The sequence below is a fragment of the Fulmarus glacialis genome, unplaced genomic scaffold (genome assembly GCF_000690835.1).
Source record: "Fulmarus glacialis isolate BGI_N327 unplaced genomic scaffold, ASM69083v1 scaffold5296, whole genome shotgun sequence".
Taxonomy (NCBI): Eukaryota; Metazoa; Chordata; class Aves; order Procellariiformes; family Procellariidae; genus Fulmarus; species Fulmarus glacialis.
Window position 1 is genome coordinate 66651 of NW_009218617.1, and position 18769 is coordinate 85419.

Below are 18769 nucleotides of genomic sequence, written 5' to 3' on the forward strand. Positions count from 1 at the left end.
AGTATCTTAAATGTCCAGATGGTATTGATCTGAGTCCTATGTAATTGGGGCATTAATATCTATATAAGCATGTAGCAATGTGTGCTGCAACTAATATAAAAATCAACCCAGAGAACACATATGGGAAAACAAAGAATGGTGTAATGGTTTTCTATGCACCCCTGTAACAAATTTCATTTTGTCAAAAACCCCTTCCTGATTTCTAATAAATGTCTTCAGAATTAAAGAATGACCAGAAACACATAAGAAAAAAAAAGTGAGGCCAAAATAGGGTTACTTAAAGACTCTTCCTTGTAGATAAGTTCATAAAGTTCAGTCAGTGACCTATAGCATGTGTTTCAGGTGCTGGACAGCCTGAAGGCTGATGCCCTGTTTGCTGCTCTTCTGATCGTGGTTTTAGACTCCAGCTGGTGATCATTATTCTGGAGACTTAGTAATATATAAATCCAGGCAGCATGCAATTCAGAAAATAGTAATAGAATGATTTGCACCAATGGTCTGACCTTACTTTGCCATAGACAGTCAAACTGCCTTTTGGGCAAAGAGTCTTTCCCAAGAGGTTGTTAATTTAATAAGTCAGCTGATTATCAGATCAAACCAGAGGGAAAAAAAAAAGTTGTCCTCTAAAAATTCTTGCAGGCCTATCAGAACTCCAGAAAAGCTGAGGAGACTAATGTTTTAAGTAATCCGGTGGTTTCTGTTTGCCCCACAGTGCTGCCCAAAATGCAGTCTTTCCCAAAAAAAAATGGAAACATGTTGCCATATACTTACTTGATACAGAGACACAGTGCCAAAAGCTTGTCATACTGTATCATGATTCTGTCATTTTTAGCCTGAGGCTGGCTGATTTTTCATGAGCTTAACTCTGCCTGAATAACTTGTGTTTTATGCTCTTTTTTAACTTTAGACAATTTTAGCAGTGTAAATTTGTTTTCAAAAGACTCAGGGAAAAATGAAATCTCTCCTGAATAACTGAAGTTGCTTTGAAGAAGAAGTTGTATGAAAATGCATGGTCCATTATCAAATATGATTGGCTGCTTTAAGGGAATGTACTTATAAAAATAATCCAAAGCACAGCATTTTGGTATGATGTGAACATATATACAACTTGACAGGTTTGTTTTTAAATATTCCAATATTCAATAGTACATTTTTTTTTGTCCTGCCATTTTTGTTGTTTTAGGTGGTAAACTATGTTAGAAGAGTGTCCCCAAACAAAATGTTTTCTGTCAAATACATGAATGTTTTCAGACAACTTTCTGAAATACAGTGAATTCTGAGTTAAACATGCAGCGCTTCAAACATAATATTGGGCTCTGTCTGTAACAGAATTAATTCAACTTCTGTTTAATAATGTATAGGGTGAGGTAGATGAATTAACTAAATCTTATTTATAACACACAATTTTTAGTACACCCAGTTCTGGAAGTAATACCAAATCTCTTCTTTACTGACAATGACATTAATGGAAAAATGAGTGTGAACAAGTTGCTTGCATTTACTGAATTAGGCTCCAAATGAACACAGATATGAAAAAGGAAAAAAAAAAAAAAAGTTTTATTATGTTAAATTTGACACTAAATTTTATGTTTCAGACTTCTGAGACAGGAAATGGCAGTGGCTGGGATCCATCTACTTAATTCCAGGCAGAACTGGAAGATAGGACCCTAATACCCGCTTCACTCTCGGAGTGCAACCCAATGTTTTTTGCATGACTACATAATTCATCAGCTGCTTCACAAAGAAGCCTATTATTGATTGCCCATAATTGCTCAGAAATGCAGGAATCACCTTTACTGTAAATCAGACAAAACTTTACCTCCATCCATCAAGAAGTCCAGTTCATTTTAGTTATGGTCTGGTCTACAACAAAGGCTATAATACATATATTTTCTTTAAGAACTTAGTTATTATGCACTCAACAGAAAGTAGGAAATATAAATTCTGGAGTCTGGAACCCATATCCTAACTATGTCACTGAACCAGAAGGCCATAGAAAATCTGGACTAAATCAGATCTACCCTCTTTGTTAAAGCTGAATGCTGCACATCCAGGAATGGAATAGTCATTGGACAGAAAGACAGAAGGATGTCTCATTTCCAGTCTTTCCTTCTGCTATCCGCATTTTGTACTAGACTATTCCTACAGAGACCAGAACTAGTCCCATTAAGGCAAGGGACCAAGTTTGGCCACTCCTTTTGAACAGTTTCTCTGTCATGAGAACATTCCATAATGTGGAATTTGTTTTTCTTGACAGCCTCCAGACAGCTGGTTAGTTTGTGTTTAGTTTCCACCTTTCCAGTAAGTAACACAAACTAGACTTTTCCTTTCTCCTTTGCATGTCACATTTTCCTGAGAAACTACTGATGTTTATGTAAAGGGATGAGATGCTGCTGCTGTAATTAATATGTCTCTACTGACTGCCAAGTTACTGTCTCTAAAAGACAGAGACCAATAAATATTTAGAAGTGATTTAAAGTTTGTGCACATAGTACCTGTTTTGTGGAAATCTTCATTGCTGAAATAACAGTGGGTTCCTAGGGGAAAAAAAAGAGTTAAAATATAAAATGAGCTCTATAAACATAAAAATTCTGCTAGAATGCTATTTGCCCAACCTAGAAACCCTGAAATTAAACTAGACACTCCTTAGTAATAGTGCTTCTTGTCTTTTGCAGTGGAATAGTTTCTAGCTGTAAGTCAATTAGAATGCATGTACATATCCGGGTGCATCTTTGATTGCTATGTTGATTGTAGACATATAATTTTCTATGATTATTACAGTTTCATTGTGATTACTTTGTTACTAGTTTCATATCTTGAAATTAATTTCTACATTTAATATTAAAACTACATTTAAAGAACCTCTTCGCTAATATGAAAATAATAATGGCTGTATCAAAATACGTAGATACTATACATTAAAGGTGGTAACACGGAAATAAGCAACATGTTTTAACCATATCAAGGTGAAAAACCCATTCCTGCAAAATTTTATTCATAAGAACAAGCCTTAATCCCAAGCATAATATTGTTGACTGCACCACATTATTCACGTACAAAGAAGTTACTCACATTCACAGAACACAGAACTAAAACTGGCAAGAGGCTTTTTGCACCCTGGAATACCCATTATTTAACCAACCAAATGGGTGACTAGGAGAATTATTGTTCTCCTAGATAAGTCTACTCCTAATTATATTTATCTGTAGCAAGCAGATGTCAAACCAATATCTACTTTCTTACATGGAAGACTGTAGGAAATATTTAACAGAATAGGTAAGTTTAGATCTGATTAAAAGACTGTTACACCTTTTAGGCCCAGCTGCTTGAATGGATTTGAATCCTGAGAGTAAAAGCAGCATAATTTAGTTACAAAGTGTGCAAGTCAATTTTGTATGAACATTATTCTGTCTAAAAATCTACTATTGATCCCACGCATCATACTTTTGGTTATGTACATTAATAAAGTCCTTATTAAGCTTTTACACTTGTGTAGCTTTCAGCTAGTTTATCCTGAGAGAATTTGATATGGGTCAGTGGATGTTAAGCATGTGGACTTGCCTTTACAAATGGGTTAATAGACCTTATATTAGAAAGCATCAATTAAGTGTAACATTTGAATGAAAATTGAACTCATTAGTGTGTTTGCTCAGCTGTTCAGAGAAATATTGCACAAATGGGATTAAAAGAGGCATGTGTTATCAGTGTAATAGATATGGAAGACTTTCATTTTCAGGGAATTATAAATGGAAAGCATTGTGTTCTGCACATTGCAGTTTAAGCAATACATTTAAGCATACAAAACCAAAATACACTGTTTATGATGCATGTAGACTCTTTAGTAACTAAAGAAAGCTTACATTTGGTTAAGGTACATGTAAAATCTGTTCCAAATTCCCTATTGAAAGATCCATATCTTATGCATACAAATTCTGCCTATTCCACTGAAGCACATTAATGGCCTCTTTAAGGCTTAAATACATACCAAAGGAGATAAATGAGCTTTCAAGTAAATCAGAACACCAAAATCCTTTGTGTAACGAATAAGTACACATGTATTTATGTGTAAGTAAAATACCAGATTTGAATTTGCCATTAACCATTCTACTTCTGTAAAGCCTTTTTGAACTAAAACTTTCACTCCATTTATTTTCTTTCTTTCACTTTTATATTTCTCTGATCTACTTTAACTTGGCACTTCTACTTGATTTAGGGAAGGGACTCATACATTATCAACAATTGCCAAATTACCCAACGTTAATGTAATGACTTTTGCAAGTATAAAAAAGAAAAAAAGCTGGGAGCCACAAATTACTTGTCTCATTTTCTCCTCATAGTTTCTACTTTATTTTTCTGTTAAAAAAAAGGAAAGAAAAAAACCTACATTTCTGCCCTCAAAAAAACCCATGGATTGCAGAAACAGAGATACCCATTTTTCAGTGGTATCTTGCACTCAAAACAGTGGTTGCTGTGCAAGATTGGTACCAGTAAAGGCAAGATTGCTCATAAGAAAAAAAAAAAAATATTGAAAATAGTAATAAAAAGATATACAAGCTCTGTTCAGAAACCAAAGATAAAGGGATGGCAACTGTGTCTGACGAGGATATGGTGGCTGGGCCCCTGTGGCAGGTTCGCAGCACAGTCCTTGTCAGCACATCTGGAGTGAGACGACGCGACGTGGGGCTCTCTGAGCATGCAAGCATCATCTTCACACTGTCAGATTAACCTTGCCCTCCCAGCTAGGTATCAGCTCCCCGAAAGCCTGGAGCCTGTGAAATGGTGCTATGAAATGGCACTGACAAAAAGAATAATGTGGGGAATGTAAATGATTCGTTGTGTACAAAACACGAGACATCCCTGGGTTCTGTCTGGAAAGTGTTTGAAAGGTTTACTCAGCCTCGACTTGCAGGAGTGCCTATAGGATGCCTTATTTTTTAGGTGGCTCAGATGGGAAAACTGGAAGAGATTGATTTTCACAAAAAGTACTAAAGATTAGGGGGTGTTTACGGTGTCTTGTGTCAAACCATGAAAATGAGACCCTAAAGTCACCTTTGAAAATATAAACACTTTCTTTGTTTCTCAGATTATTGGGCATAAGAAAACTGTGTAGACCACTGTTTTTCCTAAAGTATCTTCCTGAGTTACATTATGCTGACAGTCTGAATACTGTTAAGAGTTTATGCACCTATAAAATTTGTGTATCGCATATCTCTGTGGGAGAAAACAGACAGGCATTATTCCCAGACTTGCACAGATACATATTTAACTATAGCGTGTAACGGCACTAAGATTCAGAGGTATTAATTTACTTTTTAAAGCACAAAACAAGAGCCCAGAATGCCATTTCTTTTATCATTAACCTCCACCTAGCACTGAATGTTTCAAGGTTTATTTTGACTAATGTCTGGGTCTCTAAATGACAAGCTAATTAGAGGGGTATGCCAGGCTATTCCTTGGCTACACTGCAAGAAGTTTAGTTTGCAGCTGTCCACAGAGAAATCTACAACCTGACACTTGAAATTTAGCTGCACTTACCCGAAAGACTGTCATTTCTTCCAGCAAGACTTCCTCTAATTCATGCCAAGTCTCCTTAGGAATTGAAACCACTTTAAGAACTGTTCCAATATCTTGAAAAGGAAAAAAAAAAAAAAAAAAGCTTTCAGGTGCTTGAGAAGCTTACTTCAGTTTCAGAGCAGCCAGAGGTTCTTGTAATATATAATTATTTCACATATAAAGATTGTGAAGCTACATATCACCGAGCGCTCGTTGTTCAAAATACCAACAGCTATTTAAAATAACCCAGAAAAACATTGACTTTCAGTAGGACAATTCTCTGAAGTCTTTCAATTATCGAAATGCAACAAAGAAGATAAATACTACTATATTTATTAAAGAATGAAAAGGACTGAAATACTGTTTAAGTGACAGTATAAAATGACAGATGTTTCAGTCATTTAATTGAGGAAGGAAATGCACTAAATTTACCCAGGCACGTCTTATTGTCCATTTTGAATATGATGTTTGTCATTCTTAAAATGCATGTGAAGATGCTGTCAGAAGGCTCAGTATGGATATAAAAACATCTGGACAAATGTTGTTAGACAGATGAAGCTGTTAGATCTCTTAAGTACAGGCGATCTTCCCCGTGTCAAACAAAGTACCTAAGATGTATAAACCCCTTAAGGCATCTATGTTTCTCTGTGTGTTAGATACTATTCTTTGCTGAGGGGTAAAAGGCAACACAACTTGTATCTTCTGTTCAGAAATAGGTGTGTGCCAGCATTTTAATTCTGTATCCATTTACATTCTTGGGGTTTTGCAATTGGCTTTAAAATGAACAAGGCCAACGCTTGAAATTCCAGAGCTACAGCCTCTGGTTTTGTGAATATGGTTTGTGACTTAAGACCATCTCTGTTTTACAGCTTCTGCATCTGTGATTTATTTGTTTGTTTTCATGAACAGGATTTTCAGGAGGCAAAAAAAAAAAGGATCATTTCTAGGATGGCACACATCACTGCAGACTCTTTGAAATGGAAACAACTCTGGATGCAACTTTTCTTTTTAACCAACCAAGTGTAGTGCTATGTAAATATATCATAGGAATAACAACTGTGTCCCAGAGGACCCTTCATGTTGCACATTCTATACCAGTAATAGTTTAGGAAAATATAAGGCATTTTAAAATGGCTAAAATTCTCAAAGTAACAGAACTGTAAGGTCAACATTCTCAAAACAAGAATTAAACAACAATTACACAAAAATCAAAACGTATTTTGTACTTATATATATTTGTGTGTGTTAGTGAAACTTCTGATTAAAAACATGACAACTTCTATATTGAAAATACAGACAAAATTGAAACAAATAGATTACACAGGTTGAAAATGTCATTTTTATAAGGTGACTATCTTAAAAGCTATTGATTTCACAAGAAAATTCTGGTATTTCAACTTCTTTACAGGAATTTGGATTAAAATATTCTAGAAATCCTAGAATATCATGCAGAACTGAGATTTTCATTTTTCCATCTGGTTCCCTTTAAGCAGCTGTTGGTTTCTAAGTACGTATTTTTTGAAGTTTAGAAAGATGTGACTTTTTTCCACAGAATATCTACATCACTGTTTTCTTTCATTAGTCACAAATTCATAGATTCTTTTTTAAAAGGAAAAACCAGTTCTTTCTTAAAACAACAACAAAGCAAAGCACAACTTTCTTTTTATTTAGGCAGCCACATGTACAAACTGAGCTAGTAAAATATACTAGATAAGTTGTTTTGGAAGTGTTTTTCATTATGGTTACTGCTACTAGTTGAATATATCTAATTCAAGAAATACTGAGAACAATACAGAACAAATGCAATATAAACTCTAAAACAAGAAGAAAAAGAATCCACATTTCTACAAAAGAGTAATTCAGAACAACAGAGTAATTCAGAACAACAGATAATTTAACATTAGTTATATTTGTAATTTAATGGATGAGTTCATTTCCTTAATTATCCTGATAATTTGATGGTTGTGGTTTTGAGGAAAATACATTGTGCGAGCGAAAAGGAGAACTCAGATCTGATAAATATAACAGTGTAACAGCGTGTCATGACTGTGCTCTGTGTTGGACTATGGCTGTCCTCAGTCACAGTCCATCAAATGTCGTATTCTAGAAATAAAAGGGGATTTTTGATAAAACAGCACGAAGGAAACTGTGGAGCCTGCGTGGGGCACTGAGCAGCCAGGAGTTCGCCACAGAATGTTGTTTCAAAAACGGTCTGACTTTCAAGTGGATTCTGCAACAATTACAGTTGCTTGATGCTCGAGAAAGCCTCTAAGGTCAAAGATACACTGTGTTAATCACTACGGCGACTCTGGTCAGGCCACAGGTACCAAAGTGGGGCTTTATCTGAGTTCTAGATCAAGTTTTACAGAGTAGTATTTCAAACAGTTTCACACAAATGGAAGCAGGCTTCTCCTTAAGGATCAATAGGCTCTGCTCAGTAAGATAAGATTACTGTTATTAATTTGCTTTACTGACAGATGTACTTTGACTGTGCCAAATGATCCCAAACATCAGACACTCAGGATATGCATTAAGTGCATATCTTAAATCCTGTTTTTTTCTGATATAATTTCAAGCATGCCGATATGATTTTATTTCCATTGTGAAACACACTGGTACAATCACAGTGGGAAAGAAACTGCTCGGCTAAAGATTTCACCCACAGGAAAGGAAAATGTGACCACACTGGATGGCTATTAATTATGTTGTGTTCAATTATCATCAGTTATTCAACGAAAAGGGAAAAAAAAGTATTTCTTCAACATATTGAAGTTCAGCAGCATGTGGGAATAATGTAGATTACTGCAACGGCAATGGGAAAATACAGAGAAATATATCTAACGTGATGGGACAGACCTGCTAGAAAAATCCAGTCATACCCCAGAGAGCTTAATTTTGGCTTTGTCACAGGTTCAAATCATCAAGTGGGAAACTGGACTGTGACTAGAGTCCCTAATCTGCTCCCTGTCTTGTTCTTTTCTTGGGGAAGTTGTAATATGCACTGATTGTGTATCTCTTTCTGGTTCTTTTGACTTTGACCAGCTGGCTCAGTGCAGCTTTCTGGCAGAAGGCAGGCAGGGCCTCAGTTCTGCCTCTTTTCCTTTACCCCTGCCTGGAGGATGCCCTTTCCTCATTCTGAAAACCGCAATAAGCACAGCGAGCTCAGAGGAACACGGAGGATCTTTTGTGCCCCAGCTCCAAGCACAGGTGTTGTAACGCCTGTTCTTGTCCCATGAGGGTATAACCTCCTGTTGGAAAAAGAACAGCTTCTATGGACAAAAGTAATATTTCAAGAAATAATAACACTCTGCACTTACAAAGCTGGGGTTTTGGTGCTGAAATCTCTTTTGGCAAGTGCAAGTAATAATCTTTCAATACTTTTCTTACAGTTCTTGGGTACAACTATAAGCAATGTTGGATGGGATCCAGAGCACTTACCACACACCTAAATATTAGTGGTTTAGGGAATTAAGTGAGTGCCTAAATTCCCAACTCAAAGGTAAGAGCTACGTATCATTGAGGCTCTTTCAGAGGGAGACCTTGCCTGACTAATTTAGATAAGAACCCCTATACTTGATAATAACTATCTAAAAGCTATAGCTCAGGTTTAAGCAAGTCTTCCTGTACTGCCTGAAAACAGACAGGAACTTCTGCATAACTCCTCATCTTACTCTAGTAGATGTCTCGAAGAAAAGTACAATGAATCTCTCTCTGGAAGTACTTATCAAAGCATCTTTCTTAGACTGAATGCCAAACTTTGGTGAGATAAATGCCACCTCTTGTGCTCAAGATGTAGACATAAATCAGCTCCTTATGTTTGTTCAGCATCGTACTCTGGATGCTGAAGGGCTTGTTCCCTCACATCGCAGCCAAGGGGAGTATTGCCATTAATTTTTTTTCTGGGCTGAATCAGGTCACAGAAGACTTGTTGAAAGGCACAAAACACTGCCAATTGTAGATGGCATTGAAGTCTCTAATGTGTGATGGAAAATATATGTGTTGTGTAAAATCATATGAAACTACTTTTCAGTGTTTTATGCAAGAACATATTGTAGCACTGGTATCTAATAACTGAGTTCACAGCTATAAAGAGCTGGAACACTTTCTGCAGAGCTGCATTTCCTGCAGTGAATGTTCTGAATCACTACGCATGCACTGTGTTTGGTACATAAAGCTTCATCAGCTCTCAGTTTACTCATAATATATTTCAGGCATCAACATGAAAGACACCTTGAGATTTATTGCTTTGGAAATCTGACCCCAGGTCTAAGTACCAGAACTGTACTTAAAGCAAGTCAAAAATTGGACTGTTATAAGACAGACAGCCAGACAGATATTTTTTGGTCCAAAGCTGACAAAAAACAGTGGGGTTTGGGTTTGCTTTGTTTTGGCTTCATGATGCCAACATCTAATTACTAGCAATTATGTTCAACAGAAGTTTAAAATACTTTTATTCAACATAACTGAAACACTAGCCAACTAATGGAAAATCTTCAAAGGTGAAGAAGCAGATCCACCAACTGCTAATCAGCAGAGTTCTGAAGATCCTGAGCTTAGGCAAATGCATATCAGCTAATTTCTGGCCACTGTTATTTCTCATTATTACCTTTCAGAAAAAAATGTCTTTTCTGAGTTCATATTTCCACTTCTATAAAATGCCCGAGCTGTATGATTCTGCAAATGCTTTAGAAAGGATATCATGTTTCTATTTTAATACCAACCCTTCCTAAAACCCTTTGTATGTGCCAGGTATCTTCATCTCAAGTAAAATGATGCAGTCTTCTGGCTAAAGAGCTGGGCATCATAAGGCAATACTTGAAATACTTGAAAGGCACACAAGACATTTCCCATACCTGGATACTTGCCTCATTCATGTTAATACTTCTTATGCTGCGCTTCAAAATGGGTACCTCAAAACCCTCATCTTAATACTAAATTATAATTAATAAGGCAAGATATTTCTAATAAAATTCCCTAATAACAGTAGTTGAAAAGAGAGTGGTTTGATCTTAATCCAGTTGGCAAAGCTCCTAAAGAATTAAGCTATGCAGGCCACGGCCTGAACCTGTAACAGCGAATGTATGTAACAAAGACCTCCCCACGCGCACCGTTTTGAGTCTTGCCCCAAATTTTCACAGGTATACACTGTTCTGTCAGTGTTCTGCCTTTCAGACTATGAAATTTTATCTGATCTATGTCTCCATAACGCTTGGAGGAGCATACGGTGGATTCAAGACTTCTCACCTGTGCCAATGAACATCACATCATATTGGCCATCTTCTGCATCTACTCGATCTACTACTATCTGTGTGAACTGGTAATCCACATCAGTTTTGATCATGATTGGACGGTTGTTGATAGGGAATACTGGGTTGTACATGGCTGGATGACTTCTTGCAAATGTTATAACTTCATCAGGAAGGTCCTTGGTGGAATCAAAGCCTCCAAATGTTTTACTGGGACACTGGAAATAAAAAAGAAAATGTTTTACATTTTATTATCGATCACTAGAAACATATTAGAAATCCATTTCATTACAATCATCCCAACTACTGCAGTCTATAATTAAATATGACAGGGGATTTAAGTGTTTCATGACAGACAGCAAAAGTTAATTCTGTTACTAAAAGTTTCTATTTTTTTTTTCATTTTGGATTTAAATCAGAATGTAATGTTAACAGAATGTAAATGATCTTCATACATCATTTTTATTACTACTATGTAGTGCAAAAGGATTTTCAGTCATTTACTGATTAGTATTAGTCTTTAATTGGCAGAAGGAAGAAATCCTGAATTATCTAAAATCATTCAATATGAGACAAGCAATTTCAGTATTTGATTATGTATACAACAGAAAATTAATTAATTATGCCACCGTCTTAGTTTCAAAGTATTGTCTTAAGAAGTTGACTGGAAGTCAATTCCTCTCTGAGGAACCAAATCCTTAAATGCTGGGACAATTCCCTGTTCTACTGACCTTTCAAACTCCTGCTTGTCTCGACAAGCCTGTGTCATCCGTGTAGTCCTGATAACATGGCTCCTGTTACACTAAATCAAATCAAATGAGTAATGTCCTAAATGTACCTCTTTTCTCTTCATTGATTCTAAAGAAAGCCTCCTGTGAGTGTTGCTGATGATACTGTCCATGTGAACAGTTAGGTGAGACGAGTCTCACTAAAGAACTGAAATAACTCCTCGCTGTTGTGTACTGTGCAGTAACAGAAAAGTTGATGTCCCCTTGGGATTAATCTGGTCCCCAGAAAGTAACACAGTCAAGAGTCCCTTTGCCCCCTTGTATAACCATGGGTGGGCCAGACAGTTTTGCCTCTAATCTGTGAAAGCAGAGGGTTCTGCTTTTCACATTTTGCTCACATTCTCCCACTGTGAGCAAAAAACAGAGGCTGAAAAGGGAAGGAGAGGTAAGACCATGGCTTTGGTAGCCACAAAAATGTTCCTTGACTTTCATCTATCACACATCCCTATGGGGAGACTCAAGGACTGTGGCTAATCACCACCATTTGTCCTCACCTCTTCTGTAGAATTGATAAGTATTTTATGAACAATTAGAGGTTACTTTAGCATAAGCATTAGTAATGTGTTAGTAATGTTGAATGGATGAAGAAAATGAGCCACAATGGCGTTAAATCACCAGTCCGAAGATACTCAGAAAAGAACTTGGTGTTCCTCACTCCCAATCTGTTCAGATACCTATTTAAGACATATAAAACTCTGAAACCCAATTGACAATAATTATGTTTGCAGCATTTGAACCTGAAATATAAACAGCTGGTGTTAAAATGTCCTAGATAATTTGCCCTTCATATCCACATATAGAATATCTTCCAATTAAATTAAAAACCTAGAGGACAACATTTATTAACCAAGAATCCAGACCTTGCAGGATGCTCAGCAGAAGAAATCAATTGCCTTTGCTATCACCTTGATCCAAATTATTAATAATTCATCAGAAACAAAATTAAAAAATCAATGTTGTCAAAAGGAGTAGTTGTTATACTCAGCAAAGGGACGCTTCCAGCATGGACATACAAAGTGTAAATTGTCCCTTTTTGGCATATTTGTTAGTAAGCAAATTCCCGCATTCTGTTCCATTACACGGTATGGAAGGGAGGAAGGGAGGGAGGGAGAATATTTGATTAATGCATGTGGAGCAGACTAAGCAGAAAGCAAGTTAGTTATCTACTTTATTGTGTCAACATTTTCCAGCCTTTTTATTATTGTATGTTCTTGCTGTCTTGTACAGAAATATTACAAAGAGAAAATCAGATAGGCTTTTTGTAATCATTGGCCAAACCATGTCTGTCTCAAAAATTGTGTTTAAAATTCCACACTTCAATTTTAACTTTGCTTTACATCTCGATTAATATTCTAACTACAGTTCAATACTAATTACTCAGATTAATTAGATAATGATTAATTAGATAATATATGTAAAGTGCTTTAAGTATAAAAATCACTACACAAGAACTAAGTATTGTTAAATGCAGCTGGGCAAACACTGAAAAAAACAGTAAATGAATATTCATTTCAATTTTAAATAAATTAATTTCAGCTGTGTTTCAATTGCTTGAATAGTTACTTTCTGGATCATTTTCTAACAAAGGGTTTTACTTGCAGCAATGTTGACCAAGATATATTTTATGCAGAAAAATCATAAAACTAGGATTAGTGTCATAGTTCTGTGTGTTTAACTGAGACTCCCAATTCTAAGAGCCAGATTACTCCTTGGATCCCCTGCTTTTCTGAGAATAAAAAAATAACAGTAACTTTGTGTCTTTATGTCTAACGTTTAAAGTGCGTACCTGGACTAGGCTCACATTCATCCCACCCCACTTTAGGAAACTTACTGAGATGAAATCAAACTCTCACTGCTATAACTCCCTCCCTTTTCAATGGAGTGAAGTGGGCACCATCAGTAGGTGAGATTTAGCCCATCCATAGTGCAAATTGCTTGCAGAGGAATCTCAACTCACATAAAGTCGGAGATAGAACAGAGCAGAGCAGAGCAGAGCAGAGCAGAGCAGAGCAGAGCAGAATAGAATAGAATAGAATAGAATAGAATAGAATAGAATAGAATAGAATAGTTGTCCTGAGGAGGAAAGTCCTGTCATGTTGACTTATGTTATGGTCACAAAACCACGGTACACAACAAAGACATTATCCTTGATGCTAATGACAGGACTGCTTTTGATATTTGTGGGCCTAGGTCAAGCTAATTGGCAAGGCACTTCATCAGAACTCATGTTTATATACCTAATCAATCCCACTGATATCAAGGAAATAGAAAGTTTTCAGGTGCCAAAAGATAGGCATGAATACAAATATCCTGAAAAAGTTTGGAGAAACGAGCTTGATCTTGGATTCAAGTAGAGTCAAAGTCGTCTTGCATTTAACATCCACTTCCAATTGTTAGCCCCCAGTATGCTATGTCAGGGGTTTTGATCAGTCAGGAGGAGGTAACTAGGCTATCCCCTAGCTGGCCTATAAGGGAATCCAACAGAATAAACAGATAGCTACATTTTGGTAGGATCAAAAAGTGCTTTGGTCATAACTGAAGATAGACTGTTGGTACTATGAAGCAGAGAAAACTTGAGCTCTGTAGCTGAGTTCACAGAAAGTCAGATATGAATTCAGGATGGGGTACCACATTCAAGATGAGGTATATCCAAAATCCTTCCTCCTCTCCCAAATATTATTAAAAGGTTAAAAAAAAAAAAAAAGAAAAAGTTCTATAGATCTTAAAGGAAAAATCCTGGAAACTTCTTTGTTAAATGTGAAGCTGATGTAGAATTGTTTACAAAGTTTTTCTGACCTTTGAAAAGAACCATTAACTTTCTTTTTTCTTTACTTGTACTGGGCAAGCCACCAGATGCTCAAGAAGTTTACTGGCACCTCACCTATTAAATTCTTCAGATAATTCAGCACTGTTTAACTGCAATGAGATCTGAAACTGAATCACTGTAAGAAGCTTGGGCTTTCTTTCTCCCTTCCCTTTCCCCGTTTCTTGGAAAAGGAAGCCACAAGTCTGACATCTAAAGGAACTTCAAAATCCTTTCTTCTTTATTCTCAACAGGTCTTCAAAATCATTGAAAACACATCCAGTTTTATCACTTTAGAAACAAAAAGCTTCTTTTCAGACAGAAATGTCTCTCATTTTAAAATTCAGTTTTATCCTACTAATAAAATAGAATGATTTTAGCAACTATGAGGGGAAAATAAAATCTTTTTCAAAGTGGTAGACACCAGGATTAGAGTCACTGGCAGCGGGCGAGAAGAAACTGATAGCCTCAGTCACTCTTTAATTAAGATCATTTACAGCGGCATGGCCTCTTGCACTGCATGATGTGACTGCAGGGCTACGTAGAATTGTATAATTTGGGATCACATTTGCCCTTAGGCAAGAAAAATGTTTACAATGAAATCTGAACATCTTCACATTTTCTTTGTGAATCTTAGTACATTATAGTGAAATTGTAAGCGTAAAATCCATTCTGAAAGGGTAGCCAGAAAAAGAAAAGTGTATGTAACTGAACTGTATTTTTCTACTTTGGCTGAAGATCTGGTGGCTTAGGTCACTTAGCCACTTATTAGGGGCTGGATTCGGGTCCCTGCTTTTCTGCTTGTTCTTGGGAATTTGATCAAGTTATTCTTCTCCCATATGGATCTCAGTTCAAGACCCGCAGACAAGTCTTGGAATAACCCACAGGCTCTGAGGCAGGCAGAGCTGTGTTGCCAGTCTCTAGGGCAAATATTTGAGTTGTGCATTCAGAACCTCAATAGAGCTGCATCCGATCTCTGCTGAGGAATGAATGTAACAGAGCCACTGTGCAGCAGTCAGTTCTTTATCTCAGTCTATTTCTGTGATAGAAACATATAACATTCTTCTTTGTCTGTATTTTTACATAATATCTATTATTTGTTTTTGTTTAGGAAGGTTAATCAATCCTGGAATCAAAGAGGAATATAAATAAACAGGATAATGAACACTTACTTATTAAGTCTGTCAGACTGAAAAGAAGATGACATTAGCTATACAAGAAATACCAAAAATACCTACTCATTCATATTTTCCACAGGGATGTAAAACAATACAAGTTCAAAAAAAAACCCTCTGACATATCAGCATTAACTATAGTAATTAAAAAAAAAAAAAAAAGTTCAGCATCAAATGAGAAATGAAACCTCTCTTATGCTGCAGAGGTTGTATTTTATCTCTGGAAAAAATTAGGAATCCCTTTAGCAGTTGCAGTGAGGGAGCGAGGAGCGCTGAGGAATCTGGCTGTCAGGGAGCCACTGTTTTCTTTTACTTAGGAAGTCATTTTCATTAGCTGAGCATATATATTGTCTAACTGTTGGAGATAGTTGAAAGATCAGGTTTGAAAGAACAACTTCAAAACATACCAGACAAAAGTAGAAAATCTGATGATTTAAAAGAAAGGATCAGAGATATTCCTGGTTTGTTTTGTGCCTTATATTTAAGGAGATTTTTAAAAGAATATTATAGACAGATACATTATTTACATTTACATTTATGTATTTATACGTATACATGTGTACACATAAATTTAATCTTCAGCAATGATATTTCAGAACTTAAATGGGCCAGGCTGGTTTATACTAGCTAAGGAGCTACCCCAAATGTATAAAATTAATGCTTTTTTCATAAATGTCCCATCTTCTTAAGCTACTGGTAATTTCAGAGGCAGTTAAATATTTCTAGAATGTGATGACATCAGTTGGGAATTGTAAATATGGATGTCTTACATACACTGATATTTTAGTCATTCATAAAATAGAAACAGAGAAACAGGCAGAAGCATAGATTTTAAAAAATGCCAGTGGAAGTTAGAAACTATTATAGTCACTCTATCATCCATTGCAGAAATATCTTTCTTATTGTACTAGATTTAACGTCGAGAACAATTGAAAGTTTCTTAACAGCCAGGCGGATGCTCTGTTTTCTGTTCATTCTCACTGAGAATGGCTCAGCCAATATTTGGAACAAAGACAAATTCCAAGGAAAGGATAATGCAGAGTAATTTATTAAACATTTGCCTTTCAGTAAGGCTCTCCAGCCATTGCTCAAACTTCTGCTGAAGTTGTTAATATGAATGCCAAAATTAAAATCCAAATGAAGTTGCTATTGCAGTTTCATACTTTACAAGAAAATCAGTACATTTTGGACCTGGAGGAATTGTTAGCTTTCCCTTCTGCCACCCTATCCATTTCGTTATCTTTTTCAGTTTCTTTCCTGGATCTCAGCTCAAAGACCATGTAATGTGTGAAAATATTTTCCATAGTTTTCCCTTTTTAGACTACTATATTTCTTAGGGTACTTACAGTTCCTGGGCGTGGATATGGCACTCGCCCTTGGTAGGGAACCCACTGGTAGTTTGGGCCATCTCGGTGGGCATAGGGACCAAGAAATACCCTCCTCACATCAGTCATGCTGTACATACACACTGCTGACCCCTTGAAGATATTACTAAAAATGAGGGGAGAAGAAATGAAATCAGGTTCTTTAAATTATCAGTCGGTTTAATCGAGTGGAAGAGCTATGGGAATAGCAGCTTGTTGCTTTCTAATTTATTGCATGTGCTGATTATCAAAACTCTGACATGCTCTCAGAGCAATCCTAACTCACCTCCTGTGAAAGTTCAGCATAACCGATACGATCTCTCAGACGTTTTCCTAAGCAGATGGCTGCTATTCCACTATTTAAAACATATTGTCCCCAGAAGGCCAAAGCCCCAATTTGAGTTAACTTCAACGGGGCTGTCCCTAGAGGACTATTCAATTCTTTCCTACACTTTGCATTTTTCTGTTTTTTTAGCAGTCTCTTCCGTCCTTTAGGCAGCACACACACAAACTTCAGTGTTGTTTCTTACCTTGAGATTTCTTAGACAAGACAGTAAGGACTTGTAAATCTCCCTCTTCTATGCCTGGTTATCACTAGAAACATTCTTTCTGTTTAGAAACTAAAACTTTTGCCCTTCACAGATAAATGTGGCAATGCAACCAGTACTGCAAACCTTCCTCAGGCCAAAGCTACAAGTACAATTTTGTTCTTGGTGAAAGCACAATGAAACCAAAACATTCAAATCACAGTTGTATGTGATTTAATAACAGAACTTTTGAAAGATCATTAAACTTTCCAGATTTCAGCAATATTTTTTACTAATATCTCCTTGAGTAGCCAATTTCTCACACCACAGATTTTGCCCTGCCCCTAGGCAAGCATATTTATGCTTGTGATGTTTTTCCAGGTCTGTGTGGAAAGGGCTACAAATTCTGGTCCCCACTATAAAAAGCCAATTCAACGGCAAGAACAGCCTGAGAAACTGATACTTTGTGATTACTAGCTTCAGAGTGATGATGTACATTGCTCAGAAGAAAAGAAACTTAATTCATTACTTCTCACTGCCACTGACTTCTCAGTTCAAAGGTTAAGAAAATTTTGTGTTTCTTAAAAACATTTTTAACAAAGAGAGCTCTTTAAAACAAGCAGCCACCCAAGTTTCCATGCAAGTAAAATGATACGTTCTATACCTGGAAGTTGTGAACACTCCATAGACTATTGGATTTTTAGGGTCTTTTGAGTTCATTAGGAACACATCCTCTGTAACAATAACAAGAGACAGAAAAGAAAACTAAGTTAAATTCATATGGATAATACCTGAAAACATGTCTGTATTCAAAGCCATTTCTGCCACTTACGCAGTTCATCGAAGTGTGTGTCAATGCCATTGGGTCCCGGCACAGAACAAATCAGACGTGCTTTGAGGAAAGTTGTCCATTTGTTAACAAGGCTCCTGTGCCCACCAAAGTCATTCTAATAACAAAAGTATTTTGCATTAACATCTAGTAACAGTCTTTGAAGTATCAACAGAATACAGAGAAAATATAGTAAATAGCCACAAGATGTTACTTATAGAAAACAGAGAAAAGAATTCACCTTCTACATACAAAAGTATTATTATGTTGTCAAAAACACTAATTCCGAATTGCTTTTATTTTACATTGTATTGCTATATATTTCATAGTAGCACATCATTTAAAAAACAAAACCAAAAAAACCCAAACCTTTTTCTATATTGTAATACATACATAACACTGGAGAAAGACAGACAGGCAGAATATTTTGCTCCAGAGCTCCCAGGCTGCCATGTCCTGGTAAAGCTTAAGGAGTTTATTATTC

General features: G+C 36.3%; 1 protein-coding gene across 1 annotated transcript in view; it reads right to left on the reverse strand.

Annotated features, from left to right (window-relative positions):
- SEMA3A (sema domain, immunoglobulin domain (Ig), short basic domain, secreted, (semaphorin) 3A) overlaps positions 1-18769 on the reverse strand; it is a 58445-nt gene that overhangs the window by 15096 nt on the left and 24580 nt on the right. The window contains exons 3-8 of the mRNA XM_009580081.1: positions 18289-18403; positions 18121-18190; positions 16912-17056; positions 10798-11017; positions 5536-5627; positions 2496-2537 (exon numbers count right to left, since the gene is read on the reverse strand). Coding sequence (XP_009578376.1) covers positions 2496-2537; positions 5536-5627; positions 10798-11017; positions 16912-17056; positions 18121-18190; positions 18289-18403 — 684 coding nt within the window. The remainder of the gene's footprint in view (positions 1-2495; positions 2538-5535; positions 5628-10797; positions 11018-16911; positions 17057-18120; positions 18191-18288; positions 18404-18769) is intronic.